Source organism: Mugil cephalus, chromosome 18 (assembly GCF_022458985.1).
Source record: "Mugil cephalus isolate CIBA_MC_2020 chromosome 18, CIBA_Mcephalus_1.1, whole genome shotgun sequence".
NCBI lineage: Eukaryota > Metazoa > Chordata > Actinopteri > Mugiliformes > Mugilidae > Mugil > Mugil cephalus.
The window spans coordinates 12,133,931-12,152,374 of record NC_061787.1 but is presented as its reverse complement, the minus strand read 5'-3'; the positions used below and the strand labels follow the sequence as shown (position 1 = coordinate 12,152,374).

General features: G+C 42.0%; 1 protein-coding gene across 2 annotated transcripts in view; it reads right to left on the bottom strand.

Moving 5' to 3' along the window:
* Positions 1-18,444, bottom strand: part of cnksr2a (connector enhancer of kinase suppressor of Ras 2a) — a 60,508-nt gene that overhangs the window by 18,515 nt on the left and 23,549 nt on the right. For both annotated transcript variants that reach the window (XM_047567987.1, XM_047567986.1), the window contains exons 4-13: positions 14,165-14,252; positions 13,683-13,724; positions 11,092-11,211; positions 10,289-10,348; positions 9,961-10,029; positions 8,363-8,509; positions 6,982-7,094; positions 6,708-6,862; positions 6,269-6,358; positions 3,733-3,947 (exon numbers count right to left, since the gene is read on the bottom strand). In XM_047567987.1, the coding sequence (XP_047423943.1) occupies positions 3,733-3,947; positions 6,269-6,358; positions 6,708-6,862; positions 6,982-7,094; positions 8,363-8,509; positions 9,961-10,029; positions 10,289-10,348; positions 11,092-11,211; positions 13,683-13,724; positions 14,165-14,252 (1,099 nt within the window). The remainder of the gene's footprint in view (positions 1-3,732; positions 3,948-6,268; positions 6,359-6,707; positions 6,863-6,981; positions 7,095-8,362; positions 8,510-9,960; positions 10,030-10,288; positions 10,349-11,091; positions 11,212-13,682; positions 13,725-14,164; positions 14,253-18,444) is intronic.

Sequence of the window (18,444 nt, the reverse complement as noted above, 5' to 3'; positions counted from 1 at the left end):
GAGAGCAGCAGCGATGAGACAAGGAGAGGAGGCCAAAGGCAAACAGACACAAAAATCTCTCATTATCTCTTCCTCACACACACACACAAATGTGCAGGGATGGAAGAGTCAACCTTACGGAGGACGTTAGCAACTCTAACACCTCTAAATATAGACCAGAGGCACAGGAGGGTTCAGGGAGGCACAACAGGACGTCCAGGTGATGGAGGAAGTGAGGAATGAATAGGGATGGGAAGCTTCGGGAACTAAACCAAAACTTCAGTAAGAAGACGTGAAGGGCAAACATATTAAACAGAGGCTCCTAAAGTCTGATAACGTAAGCCTCTGATACAACTAATGATGAGTCTCAGTGACGTTATGTTCTTGTTATCTTCGTTATTTAAGTAGAAAACCAACAAAAGACGATAAGAAGTCTGTCACTTACCCAACACATAGATGGGATTGTGTACAAGGATACAAGCCAGACATATCTTAATCATTTTGGCAAGTAGTCGACTCAAACAGTAAATTCAGGCAAAGAAACCGTTAGCAATGTGAAGTGGGTGGATAATAAGTTGAACGAGTCTCAACGTTGGGAGCACCTCACTGACACGCAGACTCATTTTCCCTAGTGTTTAACAAAAGGGAACACTGTCCATAGACTTTAGTTCCTACCACTAAATTCACCGTGCTGACAGCGGGATCGGAGCTCCAATCAGGAGAGCCCTGGTGAAGCATGGAAAACTCGTTATTGATGAACAACAACCCACTTCCATACACTTACACTTGCATGTTCTGATTGTCATGGGAAATATAAAAGGGGGTCGATACCACAACCCGAGCCTGGAACGTCCAATAGCGACGAACTAAACAAAAGGAGGGCGACTGCATTTTATGTGGTTGGAGCTTTAAACAGTCAGTACATTTACATGCACGTTAAAAAAACTAATTATTGGCTCAATCCAACTTTAACTGGATAACTTAACCCTTCTATTATCCTTGGGGTCAATTTGACCCCAATCAATGTTCATCATTCAAAAAATAACAGTAGAGTGAAGGTCGACTCACTGGCAGCAAGGGGTTTTTCATGTAGTCAACAAATAAACAAAGTGCCCGACACAAAAACTTGGTCAACAAGTTTATGTAAATCATTTTCTTGAGGGTAAAATGTGTTAGTAGTATTTGTGGATAACAGGAGGGTTAACCACATTTTACATACACGTTACTCTGACTAAAATTGGAAGCAGTATGCCACCCAAACTGTAGTTGGCACGTTTTTGGCAATTTTTGTTTCCACTCCCTGATTCAGTTTCAAAAATGGCGACTGATGTGCAAGATAGCTCTTGGGACGATGGTGGCGGTGGCGTATGACCCTGGAACAAAAATATTTTGCTGTGCATGCTGTGCACAAGCTGTGCATGTAAATCCAATGACTGAGGATATGAAACAGGACCAAAACAGTTTACAGACAACTTAAACCTTGTTTTTTTTGGCTATACTAGTTTACATTCCAGAAAATTACTTATCACTTAGCTACTAAACGCTGTTATGTACGGGATCACTTTACATCTTCATTGTCTCTGAAATATTCCTTTGCATATTTCTTGTGTATTTTTGTTACTTTTCATGTAACAAAAATAAACCAATAATACAGTGTGTCTTTAAAATAGCCAATTCTTCAGTCGTGCTATCTCTGATGAATGTTCTTCAGTTGGGAAACCCGAAACACATAATAATTATTTTCATAATTATTTTCTTTATCCCAAAGGCTCTGAGGCATCCCGTCAGCCTCAAGTCTTATTAAGTTGCTTTCCACTGCTTATAATTTATTTCCCAGTCCTATTACATTTTCTGTGATTTCAAAGTTGGTCTCTGGACAAGATAATGATATGCTTGTCAAGTCACACTGAATCTATAAAGAGGTGCACGATGCCAGCGTGTTGTTCAGATCTGAGTCATGACTCTGTTCATTTAATGCCCTTGAATTTTTCCTCTCCGACAGCATCTGAAACGTGAGACACTGAACTCTGACCTCTGTCGTCAGGTCATATGGTGCCAACAGACCAGCTCTGATGTCATGATATTACACATGTCAGAGTCTGAAGCTCATCCACTCACAAGCCCACGCTCAGCAGGGCAGATGACACGGGCCCGCCCACTCCCACTGACAGTCCATCTGCCATCGCAGCACCCGTGAGCGCTGAAAACACACACTCAAACACACACATGCAAACACTTTTAATTTCCAAAGAGATGCTGTCAAGATGTAAGGTCACCGCCGGCAAAACTGGCTGTCTGGACCGGAGAGCGCCGCGCTCAGACGGACAGGCAGGGCGGACAGATGTCATGGAAGTGACAGGGGGTAATAACGAGTCAGCATTCGCTTAGATCACACTTCACTGCAGCACTTTTTCCACTGGGAGGGAAAAGGCTTGAATGTTTTTTCTGTCTCTTGAATCTCAAATCTCCGAAGTCCCGACTATTAGACCGGTATCAAAACAAATCTGAAGGAAAAGTTTCACGAGCAGAGTCTATTTTGATCCACAGCATGCAGCGATATAATCCGAGCTTGACGACAGACGCAGCGAATTCAACTTCGTGTTTTGTTTTTGGTGTTTGGCGGTGGGAGCTCATTGTTGGGCCTTTTCTGCTCTGCACATCCCGGAGATCACCTGTCAATCACAGTTGTTTTCCTCAGACTTTGTGTTAAAGGATTAATCTGACGGTTTAGCTCGGTTGCCAAGAGTTGGAGGAGTGGATCGATGCCACTTTCATGTCAGCTTCATTAATAAGGAGCTGGAGCTAGTTGTTGGTGTGATAACAGCTGATGGGAAGCCAGTCCTGTTGCAGATTCTTAATGCTGTGATAAGATGCTTCAAACTTCCAAAGTGCTGCAAGATGCTGAAAACCACTGTTGGCTGGTAATCAGATGCCCAGACAATGATTGGATACCAATGGCCAATGTGCCACGTTAGACACATGCAGTACATGTACATATTTTATATATGGAAGATGTATCACAAAAATGATTCCCTGCTACAATCCAGGATAATTGAAAGGAAACGCGTTCATAAGCAGGATCAAACCAATCACATGTTCGCTTCACGACCAGTTAAGCGTTTACGTCACCAACAACGTCAGCAAGCGCTTGAGCGACACTTCAGTGGTGACTCGTGTGAATGCAAAGTGAGTCGTCTCCTCTCCAGCCACCAATACCAAGAAGCCCGGACTACACTAATTAGGCCACTTTCCCATTCAGCCTCTCCCTCCGTCCCATCATTAATCCCCCACTATCACTTGCTGCGTTTTCATTACCCCTAGAAATGTGTAAAACCTCAATATCGCAATAAAAAAAAAAAATGGAAATGCCTACACACAACTTTTAACTGAACCTGTGGAGTGTGGCTGTAGTCGTGTAGCCCTTGCTAATGTAATTATATTATTAGAGTGGTGTCACAATGTTTACGTGCTGAAATGTAACCATTAGCCTCTGTTGTAGCAGTGCTCCGACCAAGAATGTGACCAAAAGAGCTACTCTTGTCTTCGTTGTTTGATTGCAAAGTATTCTATGCATTTGGCAACGGTTCTGAATGGTTATATTAGCGCTGGACTGGTAACATGGCAATGGTTAGCCTAGCCACAATGTCTTCATGTTGAGCTAAACTAACAATCTCCAACATATGTAATGTAGAAATATGAAAGTGGTGTTGATGTCACAAGAAACCAACAGAAAGAGAAAATCATTTTCCTCACATGGTAAATGGAGGCTGGGTCTCTGGGAGGGGAATCCCTCTGATTCGTCTGCAGGACGTAGTGGGAGGGGCTTTGGCTGTGGTGGCTCCGCCTCTTGGCACGCTTGGCCGTGTCATTGGACCGTTTGCCCGGACGAGCCGTGTGGGAGGAGTAGTCGTCAGCGCCGGTCCTCTCGTCACCACCGGACAGTCCAACGTAACGCATCAGCGAAGCTTCTGTGAATCACATCAGCAGATGAAACATTTACCTGCAGCTCGTTCTCCGCTATCGATCGCTTGTTCTATTTACAGCCCGTCTTCAACTGTGCTGCGTGTGATGAGGGTTTCTGGGTTAATTAGAGACTAAATTTGAAAACATAAAATTAAAATAGCACTAAAATGTCACGTCATTAGATTCATTAAAACTGTGGTAGTAACGTATGAGGTGAAAAATCTGAGCTACAAATCGTGACCTTTAAGCCGAGCATCATTACTGGTTAATCAGCTTTTGTGAGGAGCTTTCGGATGTGATCAGATCTGAGCAGGAGCTGTCTGATTTCTTTGCCCTTTCGTTGAAGCACCCCCATCGTGGTAATTCATGTGGTTCAACAGACTTTAGCAGCAAATTGCGCACGCTCGACGTCCCGAAGAATAAAACTAAATTCGATATGACTGCGGCTCCGAAAATGATACCGCTCTGGGGTCGCGGCTTTTTTTAAGCCGACTAAAAATAACACGAAGACAAGATCACGGGCATCATTAAATAAAAACAACCTTTTAGACTCAATGTCGTACACGGCTCTGCACAGAGTAAACAACCAGGCCGAAGTCAGGAAACACAGCGAGGACAAATAAGCGCAAATTCCCTCAAAGCAGCTTCAACCAGTTCAGTGACATTTATCCCAAAGCTGCACGACATTTTACAAAATGCATCATGTGGAGTTTTGATGTTTTTTACGAGAGGATGCACAGATATCCTGCAGCCAGTTTCAATAATCTCCCACTAAACTCCCACTAAGCAAGACGCCTAAAAAGGCAGAAAAGAAGAAGAAGAAGAAGAGTGCTAGTTAATAATGGAATAACAAAGATCAGTTCAGCTTTTAACTACTTTAAACACCTTTTGTGATATTCTGAAACCTGTACGTGTGGTTTTCTTACGGTCGTTTAAATGTATATCTTATCATTTGTTTTTATGTTGTACTACCTTTGTAAAGACTTTCATAAGTATCCCTTGAAAGGTGTCACATAAATAAGATGTACTATTCTATTATTCTTATTTATCATTATTATTATTATTATTATTATGACATTGTTAGTGTGTGGTGAACTAGCTGGCTGCAAAACAGCAGCAACCTCTGGGGCTGAAAAGAGAACTGCTGTTCCACAAATGGTTATTTGAGGCTGGCTCCAAAAGTCCCCACACACCCCTTGAAATTCCCATCCCACAGGAAAAATAAACATTTTTACAGCCTGTTATAAAAAACAAAACGAAACGGTTCAGTCTCAATGGGTAATTTCTACATTTATGACAACATGATTGTTCATGGGGCATTAAATTCTACTTAAGCTCCACCTTTTGTCCAGGAATTAGTCAGGAGGCACCGCCAAGATGGCAGCTGCCAGAGACGCCACATTAAGCTTCAAAACTGTTCTTCAGGAAAACTTTGTCAGATCAGAGTTTCTTACTTCTGAGATTTAATTTTTAGTTGTACAAAAGGTCGTTATTTATTCTAGTAATATGATGATTGGCCAAGTGGTTCAAATGTAGAGAAGCTACAGGAAAACATCTCATCAATGGAGGAAAATAGCACATGTTGCTAGCTGGTGTAAAGTGAGTGCTAATACGCTTTGTTCTGAAATCAAAGTCATTCTCTCCTGGTGCCAAAGATCCAGAGAGAAAAGTAAATACGTTGCCTGTGAGAAAAAAAAAAATGTGTCGCCATCATCTGTGTTTTCGTGTTTGAAGGACTGATGTCGTTAAGTCCCCCGCTGTGGGTTCATCTGCACCACTGAGCGTTTGAGAGTCTTCTCCACCACTTTAACTTCTCACCACCTCTCAGCTGGGGAGGAAACTCGGGTTTCTCTACCTCTTTCTCTTTCCACTCAGTTCCCACCCCCCTGTCCTCCCCTGGTTGCTAGGCAGCGGCCAGAGGAAAGTGAGACACCGAGAAGAGCTGCTGTCAGCGTCGCCATAGCAACTGTGTGAGTGATTCAGGTGGAGGTCAGGGAGAATAGTCTTTTCTGTTTTCTCCCTCCCCTCATCCTCCTTTTCTGCCTCTTCTATTCTTCCTCCGTTTCATTTGATCTGCCTTTGTGCCAGCTGTCTACCTTTTTTTTTTCCCTTTCTCCTCCTCCTCCTCCTTCCCCTCTCATCCCCTCTTATTTCGTTCCTCTGTGATGCTAATCACAGGGGGAATTAGAGAAAGAGATGAAGGCGCATTGATCTGCGCGCACACACACACTGATGTCTTTATAATTCATAGAGACAGGAACGTTTAAGAGATATCCAACCGGCTCTTCAGGAGGTGCACATATGCACTCCACACGCCGGCACTCACCTCGGCGGTTTTCTCTGTTTAGCTTGGCTGGGTCTTCATAGTCGCCCACCCAGTTACACTCCACTGGCATGGAGATGGGCCTGAGCCTGCCTACAAGTGCACACACACAAATTACGACACTTAATATTAGCATCGCAGATGGGTCGGTCAGCGCAAACTTATGCTGCGAGTCCAAAAGTTTTCATTTATGGTGCAAATGCCAAAGTCTGAATGTTAATTTCAATAAAAAAAGAATGAATGAAATAAGACAGTCTGTGACAGATTGTGATATTAAAGAATAAGACGACTTTAATAACCGCAAACGCTCTGGAGGATTTTAGCATTCCCTCTCTCATATTTGTTTTTTGTTTTTTAAAGTGGCTCAATCCATCACAGTGAGACTGAGCTCAGCTCTCTCTCTTTTTGTCACTTTCTCTCAAACACCATCACAAGAGCGAACCGTATGTGGGCGTGGTGCAGTACACGGGCTCCTCCTCTTCTCGCCGGCGAGACTCTTGATCCAGGAAGGAGTTTGGTGACTCAGAGCGCTTAGCAGCGCTGACGCCACCGTGGTTACGAGATGCCTCATCCCCAGACAAGGCTCCCGTCTCATCTCTATGGCAACAGCAGAGGCAGATTTGTTCACCGGCAAACACATGTACATCATGTCATCCTCGCTGTCACCTGTGTCATTTTGTACTCTTGTGAATTAAGTAGTTGGAAGTACAAACTACCTGGGCGTGTATGGCTCAGCAGGTGGAGGCGGGATGTAGAGGTCCTGGAGGGCGGAGCTCTTGGTGGGCGTGCCTGAGGGCGTGGCTGAACTGCTGCCTGGACTTCTAGTCGGCTACAGAGAGTGGATGTCGTTAGGTTTCTGTTTTTGAAGGCCAACTTCTATAAAGTATAACAATACTATAACAACTAGCATCTGCACTTGGGTCTTCTTTTTTCAGACTAAATTCACTGTAACAAACCAAATATTCTCAGCTACAGTTGAGAGTAGTTTCAGTTTCAGTAAGTGCGCAACCACTTCTGTCATCTACTTTTGGGGTTCTGGCAGTTTAGAGCTACTTGTCGTATTACTGCCCTCTGCAGGACAAAACATGACATGTCAATGTATTTTATACAAATTGATGTCATCGTTGTCGACAAGTGCTTGCAGCATTACTAAAAAGACATATGTTGAATAAATCAGGAATGTCTTCAAATGTGCAGAGAATGGGTTCCCAGTGTTAGTAACATACCTGATAAATTTGTGATGAGCCCAAATAGTAATGCACCTTTTTATCCTTGTATAGCCTACAACTCCTTGTATGTTAGACGGTAGAAGAAGCAACAATAAGACACATTTTAAAGGGTTTAAACTAGCTTAAAGTCTAACTTATCACACTGACTACTTAGATTTTAGTTTTGGCCTGGTACCAGACTGCTGGATCGATTGTTCACTGGTCTAAATTGCTCTGGGGTTGCGCCCAGTCAGAGCTGCATCGAATAATCAGAGAGTTTATCGGCAAGGTAAGAAACAGGGGAAACAATCTCTTCACAGCTGACTACAAAGCTCCACACAACATTACCAGTTAACTCACACATAATCTGCAAAAATAGACTGAAAACAAGGATGTTGTGCTCACTGCTCACTGGTTAGGACAAAATAAAACTGACCCGTGGTAGTTCAGATTCTGATTATCTGGGTACTTTTATTATTTTACCTCCAGTTAAATTGGCCATCATCGCCCCCCCGGAGATCAATAATCGTTCCATTGTTATTATAACCTCCAGCGACAATGGCCGAGACTATAGAAATAATACCCAAGTTGTAGTAAACTGACGTTTTCCCTTTGTGTCGTCTCCCGATTGTGCAGATAATCAGTGGATAATTGGAGAGATACATTTCGTGATGGCGGGAGGTCTGGGAATGTGGGTGGCATCAGTTTTGCCTTCACATTCACTCCAGCGTCTTTCAGCTGGCAAACAAAACCATGCTGAGCCACAGCTCCCTGACCTAATTACACACTTCGGCTGCGGCCGTACGGGAGGGAAGGGGAATGCTGAAGGGAATTATGTGGGCCACTGCAGTGCTTTAATAAAGTCTATAAAAGGTAGCGCCGGTCCCACCTGCAGAGCCAGGGGTTTCCAGCGCATGTTCTTCAGGAGCGCGGGGGCGGAGCTGAGCGTGCTCTGCGGACGCTTCTTCAGGGTCAGGGACACGACGCCTTTATCGGCCCTCAGTGAACCGACCAGGTTACGCAACTGCCAGCCCACCTGTGCACAGGAGATAACAGAGTCAGAGAATATCGAAGCCTCCTGGGAAATATCGTCCTCTGGATAAACAAAAACAAAACAATCACACCCTGATTTATACTCCACCGAGAAGAGAAGGCTGAAGTTTGAACGTTGTCCACGTCGTGATTGGATCTCGCTTGTTGAGCCTTCTGTGCAAAGCAAGTGGGTGTGTAGGTGGGAAGTCTATCTATAGAGCTTTCGAGTGATGTAACCTGCCCTCAATTTGAAAACAAATGTTTCGCATACTTGTATATCTTTCTACATTTTCACCCACCGTTTGCACAAAATCGGGCCTACACTCTGCGTGCAGCAAAAACACGATGTAAACAAAACCAAAAATGGCTGTGACCTGATTCTTTCACTGGACAAAGGCTGGACTGAGATCTGATCAAAATGCAAGAGGAGGTCCGGGGAAAGTTGGAGGACCTGATTGCACCGATTGCGATGCACGCTGTGATCATGTGCACCTTGCAAACGGAGGGCACAGTCGGCAATACAGGTGTAAACAGGAGGTCACCCCACCACAGAAACTCAAAACATAAAAGTGTATCTGGCTTCAGAACTAAGGCGGAAAAAGACATACAGACTTAAAAACACTAGACCAAGAGTCCTAGTACTATTTCTAAATATACATTACTGTTATCATTTTGCATTCAGTATTAGGCTATCCCTTATCCCTTTACTAAAACATGATGGATTCATGTTAATAAGTATTTAAATAAATTTAAATTTGTGGGGGAAATTAAAAAAATAAATAAAAAATGTCCAATCAACCAAAGATTTTGTGATCCCCTGCAGACCTATGCACTAGAGAATTATGGTAGCAAACAGTTCCTTATTTACACATTAAGCAGCAATATCGTTCAGTTGAAGTCGTCTCCATGGTCACACAATGAAAAAGTCGCTCCCCTTTTAGCTCTATTTTTGGTCTCCTCCAACTGCTGAGAAAATACGCATGTTAGGTTAGCTCTTAAATGTTAAACTATGCTTACCAGCTAGCAGCTAGCCCTGTCTGTCATCTGTTCAGTGACAAGCTGAAAAATCAGCTTTGGTTGTACAGTTATGCCTGTTACAATCAAAAATGCCATGAGCCAAAATAGAGAAATAGCAGAAAATCAAAGACACTGGGCTGAAAGACCCTAAAATAAATCAGATTATAAGCCAATTCTCTATGGGTTTAATGTGATGGCATTTTGACTATTTCAGCTTTAAGGGTTCATTTGGATCCATAATAACCAGCCTGTATTTTCACAGTGACACACAAAAGAAATTGTCCGTTTATAATTATATATTAAATATAGTATTTTATCCAATATATTATTTGTATCATTTTTACGATGGAGAACAAGTAAATCCTGCAAATAAACACTGGAAGTAACAATATATCTAGAGCATATACAGTAGGAGTAAAAACACAAAAAGGAACTCACCACAGTCTGGTGATTGACCTGAATGACTTCATCCCCTGCATGGATCTTCTTACAGCGGTCAGCCGGAGACTAAAGAAAGCAAACAGACAACTATGAATTGATCTGAGCCCATCGATCGCTGGGCATCGCTTTCGGAGAGGTTTCACAACAAAAAAAGCCACGATAAAGCAGGGAGGGAAAGCTCTGCTGAGTCATGCATAGGGAATCTGAATCCGCAGACAGAAAAGTGGTCAGATATCGGGGCGTGTGGGGAAAATCCAGAGATAAAGTGAACCGAGCTTCAGATCAGTACGTGAATGTGTGAAATACGGGATGATGTTGCTCTCACCCCTTCAGTAGTTCCTGTGATCACATGGAGGCCGTCATAGGTGGATTTGATGTACATACCCTGATGGCAGAAAAAAAAACATATATAAGATTTTTATTTATGAAATAATCGCAGGCATTTCAAAGCTGTGTGCATTAAAAATAAAGCTTTCAGGTTGAGGTCTAGAATATATTAGACGGCAGGTGAATAGACGGTTGGAGAAATGGGCAGGTGTGAAGACTTGAGTAGGTCAAACAGGGACTAAATTTTTATGAGCGGATGACACAAGTCAGGACGTCAAGTCTGACCAGCAACGACTCCGAGACACAATTTTACAGGACTCAAAGGATCTGCTGCTGACGCCAGGTGCAACAGGACACCTTCAGCGATCTTGACGGGTTCACGCTTCGACAACTCGGAGCCGTTTTGGCAGCAGGTGACAACAACAGACGGCAGAAGTATGGAGTACTTAAAGGAGCAGGAGTTTTTTTAGCATTCAAATATCAGGCATCGCTACTATATGTTATAGAACACAAAATTTGTTCACGGGTTAAATGAGCAGTTCATCTAAATATTATGTCCAACAAAATGATTCAAAGAAGAAAACACAATGAAAACTTTTATGGTTTGTGCTTTTGTAAATATCATGTGACCTTATATTTAAAGTGACGGTCACATGATATTCAATACAGGGATACGCAGATTATGACAATACTATAGAAACTCCAGAAGGTTTGAAAACCAAACGCGAACCCTTGAATACACACATACAGAGGACGAGCTCAGATTAATATTAATTGATTAATTAATTAATTAATTAATACCAGGCCTTCAGAGGGCTTGATGTTGGTGAGGTGAACCAGCTCGAGGTGGGCCGACTGGGAGACCAGCGGGTCCGACGACACACACACGATGTGCTCACACACCTCCGACAGAGTCTTACACTGTAGAGAAAACAAGTTATTTATTAGAGTTATTTTCTCCTTCTCTATTATGTAGACAACATAACAACCTGTGCCTTAGTCTAAATGTGAACCGTATTATTGAACTGTACGTTTCCTATGTCTGAACCCAGTAGGATGAAGCAACTGGTAATTCTTCAAATGGGGTTGCGTTTGCAAGAAAAATCCATCCAATCCAAAATTTCACCAGTACGTCATGCTTGCTGACGTTTTCCGGAGTGGAAATGAGTCATCCGTGTTTTCTCTGCTATAAAAAGAACTGAGCCAGCACCAGCTTCATATTTGTTTTAAGTTTGGAGCTGCAGTCCGGAGGTGATTAGCTCAGCTTGGCAAAGCATAGTAAGTGTGGAAACTGAGGGAGAGAGCTAGCTAACACTTTCTGAAGACACTTTCAAATACCAACAGTGGAAAGTGGAGGGTTTTAATGACAAGTTAAAATGTAGCAAGGTCTATTACACCGCTAGCTTAGATTGATAGTTTTGTATTATTGTTTAGATTTTGATGATTTGATGTCATGTTTACTGTGTTCACGGCTTAGTCTATGTGGTAAATTACTGAGGACTGAATTCAGTGTTAGTTAACGTTTTCAGAAGTGGCAGAGATGGACGGATAAGTTAATATATTGTAATTTTAAATTATTCCTGTAGTACAATTACAGCATTAATTGTCAAATTTTAAAAACAACATGCCAGTGATTGTAGATGAGTGCTTCCTCTCCTTGGATGGTGTTTAATTGGTCTTTTTTTCCCACAGCAGATGTCTTTGATTTGTCAAACGCAGGTGAAACTAATAGCATCGCTAATTGCAGGAACGGAGCCATCATTAACGTTGTTAGCTTCAGAAGGGCTTTCCCTCTTATGAGAAACGGGCATGTCTGCAGTGAAGAGGACCCATCAGTCGCACTCACTTGTTAATAATCAAGGAACGTGAGTGATGTGTTGCCAGGAAGGCTGTTGAGATTCAGTGAGAAATTTGGAGAGTTTTAGGACACGTGAAGTACATACAGAGCTCATATCCATCCTTCCAGGAGCTCACTCTCATTATAGCAGGGAGATTTTATTTTTAAATTACCCAAAAACTACAGTCAGCAATTTTTATTCCAGCTTCTTCCCACGGGGGAAATGTTCCCTGAAACTGTTGACAGCATGCTGAATGGAGTCGTGTTGGGTCTGCCAAGACAAAATGTTTCAGTAGAAATTGGGTTATGATGTAATTTTTCACTGCACCAGCATTAAATTAACCTCTATTACACTGTATTTAGATGAAGACAATCATTTTGAGGATATTTGTGAAATAAAGCCAGAACTATTGTGGTCATTCATGTGAACTGAGCCTGTGGGGGCTATTCGCTGAAATTCAAACAAATGAACTGTGCGCTGATGCACTGCAGGGTCGTAACGTACACAGTTCATTTTCTTGAGTTTCTTTTTTTTTTTTATCCATTGCAAGGAAGCAAAGGAAAGAACAAAGGGATCACGACATCCAAAGGAAACCCACACATGTTCAGGACCCTTTTATGCCTGGGTATCACAGTGTTACTCACAAAACGAACATAAAACGGTACAAGGAGCACCAGCATTAAATTATACGCACGGTAGAAGTCGCAAAACGCTTAGTGTTCAAAACTGCTGGCATTTTGAAGCCACCAAGGCTAACAGCTAGCAAGTTAATGGTTGAATACCAGTAATTTAATGCTGGAAGTGCAAAGATGTAATGAAAGGGTGAAGGTGTTTGGGGAAATCAACATTTTTCTCATGCATATTAAAAAGTTAACTCTCTACATACTTTCTTTCCAGGTTGAAAACACCAAATAAGAGGTCATCTCATTAATACTACTGTGAAAACTAAAAGAATATACGTGCCTGCTAAGCTAAGCTAGCAGTGTAATAGACCTTTTTAGTGGGAGACATTTTGATTAGTCAGAGTAGGGAAAGCACAGGTGAATTCAAGATGGCTCAGTTCCATCAAGACTCTCCTCTTTCCATTGTTGGCATTGGAAAGTGGCTTCAGGAAGATGTGGGCAGTTTCCAGACTTAACGTGACGCCAAGCTAAGCTAATCACCTCTGGACTGCAGCTCTTCAATAAACAGTGGAACTGGTGTTGGCTCAGCTCCATTAAGTGATTTAATTTACTATTGAGCCACTTTTCACTGTTGGGATATTTTTAAGCTTCAAAAAGATGGTAGGCTAGCTAGCTCCAGGTTTCAGACTTTATGCTAAGCCAAGTTAAGCTAATCACCTCTGAACCGCAGCTCCAAACTTTAAACAAACTTAAAGCTGGCGCTGATCTCCGTCTGAGAGGATTCTTTTCGAAAAGCTACCGAAAGCACCGCTGAAGACTCTATCACGAGCTCCTGTGTTTGTTTTTGTATTTGATGAGTGTGTCTTAGAGGATGCTACCCATCAACACAGAGCACAAACAGAGGACAGCTGGCTGAAGAGGCAGAACTCACCACATGAAGGATTTTGTTCTCCGTCTCAAACACCGTACAGTCCTGGGGGAAACGAGAGAAATTGAATGTAGCGCAAGCAGAACATCCTGTCTCACAAACACTCACCGTCGAACGCCGCTCACGCCGCTACAGTACCTCCGTTACACTGTCTGGGCCTCACATTTACTGAACCCCACCACCCGCACGCTCCATACCAGAAACAAACACACCCACACACAGACAGACACATTTATCTTTTAATATTTACACAAACGTCAGTCACAGAAAAGACAGACTGTAAAGGACGTAAATAGCAAAGCACTGAGTCGAAGGAGTCTGAGGCTGCTGCATCACACCCACGCACACGTATCATTCTTGGGGGGATTTGACAGCCCACGGCTGCGCCCCTTCAGCCTCAGACTTCAAGTGGAGGAGAATAAGAGCTATCAGTCTCCAAAAAAAAAAAAAGAAAGAAAAAGACACACACAAACAGTTGCACACACCTGCTGTACAATGGTGGTGAGCTCCAGGCAGAGCTGAATGACATTATTTCGGGTTACTGAGTAGTCTGCCACTGCAGCAAAGGGAGACCTGGGAAGAACAGATAACACAGCGGTGTGTCTTATAATGTTTCTGCTGCATTAGATGATGTGCACAGGAGATGGGCAGGAGCATTGTCATGAAGGGGGAGAGGGAAACAGCTTGTTTCGTATGTTTTTCTATAAATACATACGGAGAGAAATTAACTTGGAGACATTAAAGCTCCATTTTGAAACAAATTTTATGAAAATGTCATGTTAAGTACTGAATCTTTGTATGTGGCATAAGAAAAGATGCAGTAAAAGAACAACAAGGGCTGCACGTAATATTTTTTTCTGATTTAACTGTCAGACAAAAGCGAGATATTAACATCATATACCAACAGTTTTGATGCAATCAGATAAAAACAGTTTGTTCGAACGCTAAAGACTTTAAGTTGGCTGGAGTGTCCGGCTTTTGTATTGAATATCGACATAATCAATGACAGTTTGTCCAATTTTTGATCTTTCAATTGAGAAATAAATGACTAATTTAAGCTTTGAGTGGACGAAAGTCCTGTTAATAGTATGTACACTCACTTCCCTTCATGACTGTTGTAATGCTCATATGCCAAATCAGCACCAGAAAGGCGATTTACATTGGTTTTGTTACATTGGACTGAATAAAACATGTTTCTGTTATTTAGCCCACAAGTCAACAATACTACAGCCTGCAAAAGGAAAACACACTTGCACAGGTTATTTGAAACTAATGTTGCTGAACTGACTGTTGATTCAATGCGGGACTGGAATAAATCAGTTTTCACTTGTGTACCTAATGAACTGGCAAGCGAGTGATTTATCGCTGTAACAAAAAAAAAAAAATTTCAGTGACAAATATGTTTGCCGTTGTACAAGGCTACAACTAACGATTATTTATTAATTGATTCTCTTGCCTGCTAAATATCAGAAGGGCTGACTCATGTTGTCACGGTTACAGGCTGTCATCTGTCACCGAGTGCTTTGCCAGGCGTCAATAAGGCAGTTCTTTTATCCCCGAGGCACTTTGGTTAAGCTTCAGTCTACGTCTGTTTGTTACGAAATTAACTGAAACCGAAGGCGATCCTTTCTTGTTGTTGGCAGCCGAGACGTTCGTATGTGTTGTGGCGCGTTAGTAGTAACTGGTACAGCTGGAAGGCTTAGTGGTAATTAAATTCTTCAGATGTAGTGTTTTTTTTTTTTGTTGTTGGTTTTTTTTTAACCAGAATGACGAATACAGAGAAGCAGCAAATATGCAAAGATATGAACAGAGCGTTTAAAAAATGCTACTGGTTCACAGCACGACCTGCCCTAGTGTTCATGATATAATGCCTGGTAGTAAAAATGGCAACACACAAGAAGACTGAAGAATATTTCACCGCAGATGCAGGACACAGCTCCACACCAGTCCAGCTGTTGGAAGCTTCTGCGCCAGATGTTTGAGAGGACATTAATCAACAGACATGAAGGTGATTTCGTTGCATGACTATTAGGATTAATTATTCAGGTCTATATAATTACAGATTCTGTAACTTCATGCAACCAACATTAATTTATAGGAATTACTTTATACAGCGGCAAGGTGAACAAATATTTCAGAGCACATTACATTGGACTGGGTTGTCTGGAGTTAAGGTACGAGCCACCCCCCTGACACTACATTACTTTCATTGGCCTAGTTATTGAACTTAATAGAGTCGCACAAGAATACAATTAAGATAAGAAAAGCCTTTGTGAGTTTTCAGAGAAGGAAATTTTGTTTTACTTAACAGAGGATTGGGACACGAATCAGCCAATACTAAATATTAAATCATCGGGATCGGAGAATTCTGTGATGTATCTATTAATCAATTTCTAGTTAATTCAAACGGTCAATAAATGCAAACAAACTCAGGATAAGATGTTGATCTTAAGGACGTGACGCACCAAGCTGATTTGGTCGTGATGCATTCATATGATTCATCATGAGTTGTTGAGAGAGATTTCTCTGATTGGCTCATTGAACGGAAAATAAAACAGAAGGCTTTTCTCATTTTACACATTTATCTCATCTGAACATTTAAATAAATGTATATTTCCACAGCAACATAATCACTGTAGATTAGTAGACTTAGACCAAACGGAGCCAACGGAAGAGTTTGTAGCTCTTCCAAACTTCCTAGCCTCTAAGCTAATAATAATAGTAATAATAATAATAACTCTTTCTGTTGTCCTTTTGATTGACAATACAGATGACTGCCACCTGTTGGTGTGGAGAGTTATTTGTTTTCACACAGGCCCAGAACGTATGCACCAGCTGGATGTTGGCTGTAGTTTTTAAGAGGTGTTTAAGTGCAACTTTATGGTCCAGGCGACATCACAGCTGTCATTGTTAGCGCTTCCATTGCTTGTCGCATATCGGCACATCTCAGGCCTGCCTGCGACTTAGAGGAAACTGTGAAAACGTACGTCGCACTTACATCACACCACTTTAGTAATGTAGTGATTTTTCACACTGTACAAAATCAAAAAATTGAAATGAATCAAAGTAAGTCAGATGAGCGTATGTTAATGGTTGGGGGAAAAGTAGGCCCAGGTGACACTTGGAGACTCAACAGTAATGTTCTTCCTCGGTGGATGAAAGAAGCTGCATTAGTGAACCAGGTAAATAGGCCACCTCGTTCTGAGTGCACCAATTTGAGAGGACTGACTCGTCATCTCAATCCAGCTTTCATAAATTAACAACAAAAAAAAAAAGCAGTCCAATTTTATTCATAATAATGAAAAAAAATTGTGTTTTTAGTCTGACTGAAACAAATTAAGTGAAAGGGGTTATCGGGCCACTTGGGGTTTATTATGCTATTTTGCTGCTAGCATAGTCTGTTCCCGGTGCCTCACATATGTTTGAATGCTCAGTCAGGGTCTCCACTGATGTGTGCCCATTCTGCTGTCAAGTTTGTTTTCATAAAATCCTATTTTCCTGCGAGCAAAGGGTCTTTAAAGGCCTTTTTAGTGCTAACACGCCGCTTTTAAATGAAGCCTCACGCATACTGTAGCATAATGGACTATTCAGGTGTGAACAAGGTGGTAACGATAAGGACTCCGCTGCAGCTAATGGGGTGCTAATGACTGCACATACTCACAAAGGGACCAAACCGACAGAGCGTTACACAGACGGATGCGCGGCAAACCTTCACAACATGCCTACAACGGTGGGAAACGAACACAACGATGCACCCTTGCTTCATTGTTCTAAAGACCCAGATTAAAATTCGGCCACAGCCTCTAGTGTATGATTTATCTGTGGTGTGTGTGATTTGGGTCATCAGTATTGAGGCTGCGTACTATATATACATGCAGGACCTAAGGCTACACAGACTGTTTGCTAACCACCAGGCTCCAGCCCTAAAACAAGAGACTCCCCAACAAGAGTATCAGACCATGCTGAGGCTTTCGTAGTGGAACCCATAAGGTCCAAAATTCATACTCCTTCGTGTCAAAGGCAAATCTAAATAGACTTGATACAGACATTTTAGACAACCATACGAGGAAAGGGACACTCGTTGCTCATCTAACCTGTTTGCACCATGATAATCTGGTGATAATCGTATTAAAATGATGCGCATGCTGCAAACAGAAATGGCTAATAGTTAATTCAGCGCAGGAATATCTGGGGTGATGGCACGGTTTATTACTTTAAGGTAATAAAACCCATAAGGTTCAAAATTAAGTCCAAAACTCCTCCTTAGAGCCTTGACATAGACATCTTAGATCACAGTCCACAACAAATAAAAGCCAAAACCACAGAAAAAAAGATGCTAATTTTCTTTGGTTTATGCTCACACTGCAAACAGGAACAACTAGTATAAAATTCTGCATAGATTTTATGTAGCTAATTTAAAAAATGACGGACTAATGTAAAAGTTAAACTGCACATTTCCATCGTGTTTTCAAGCCGGCTCAACAGATGTAAACAAAAAGTGAAGCCATCAGCAACTAAAAACTGTGCATCAGACATGAACTGCAGTCTCTCCGGGCTTGTTATTAATTCATAGGTAGGTGCTTTCAAATGTGCATGTAAAGAAGAAAGGGGGAGTTCAAACAGAAGCGTGACGGCACATTTCCATAAATTCAGATACTTAGAGGAGGAAAGTAAACACGCCAGGAAACACCAGTGCATCGGGGACAGGCAAAAAAAATTTGATCTGCACTGTACCCACGCTGTTATATTATACATGAAAAGGTTG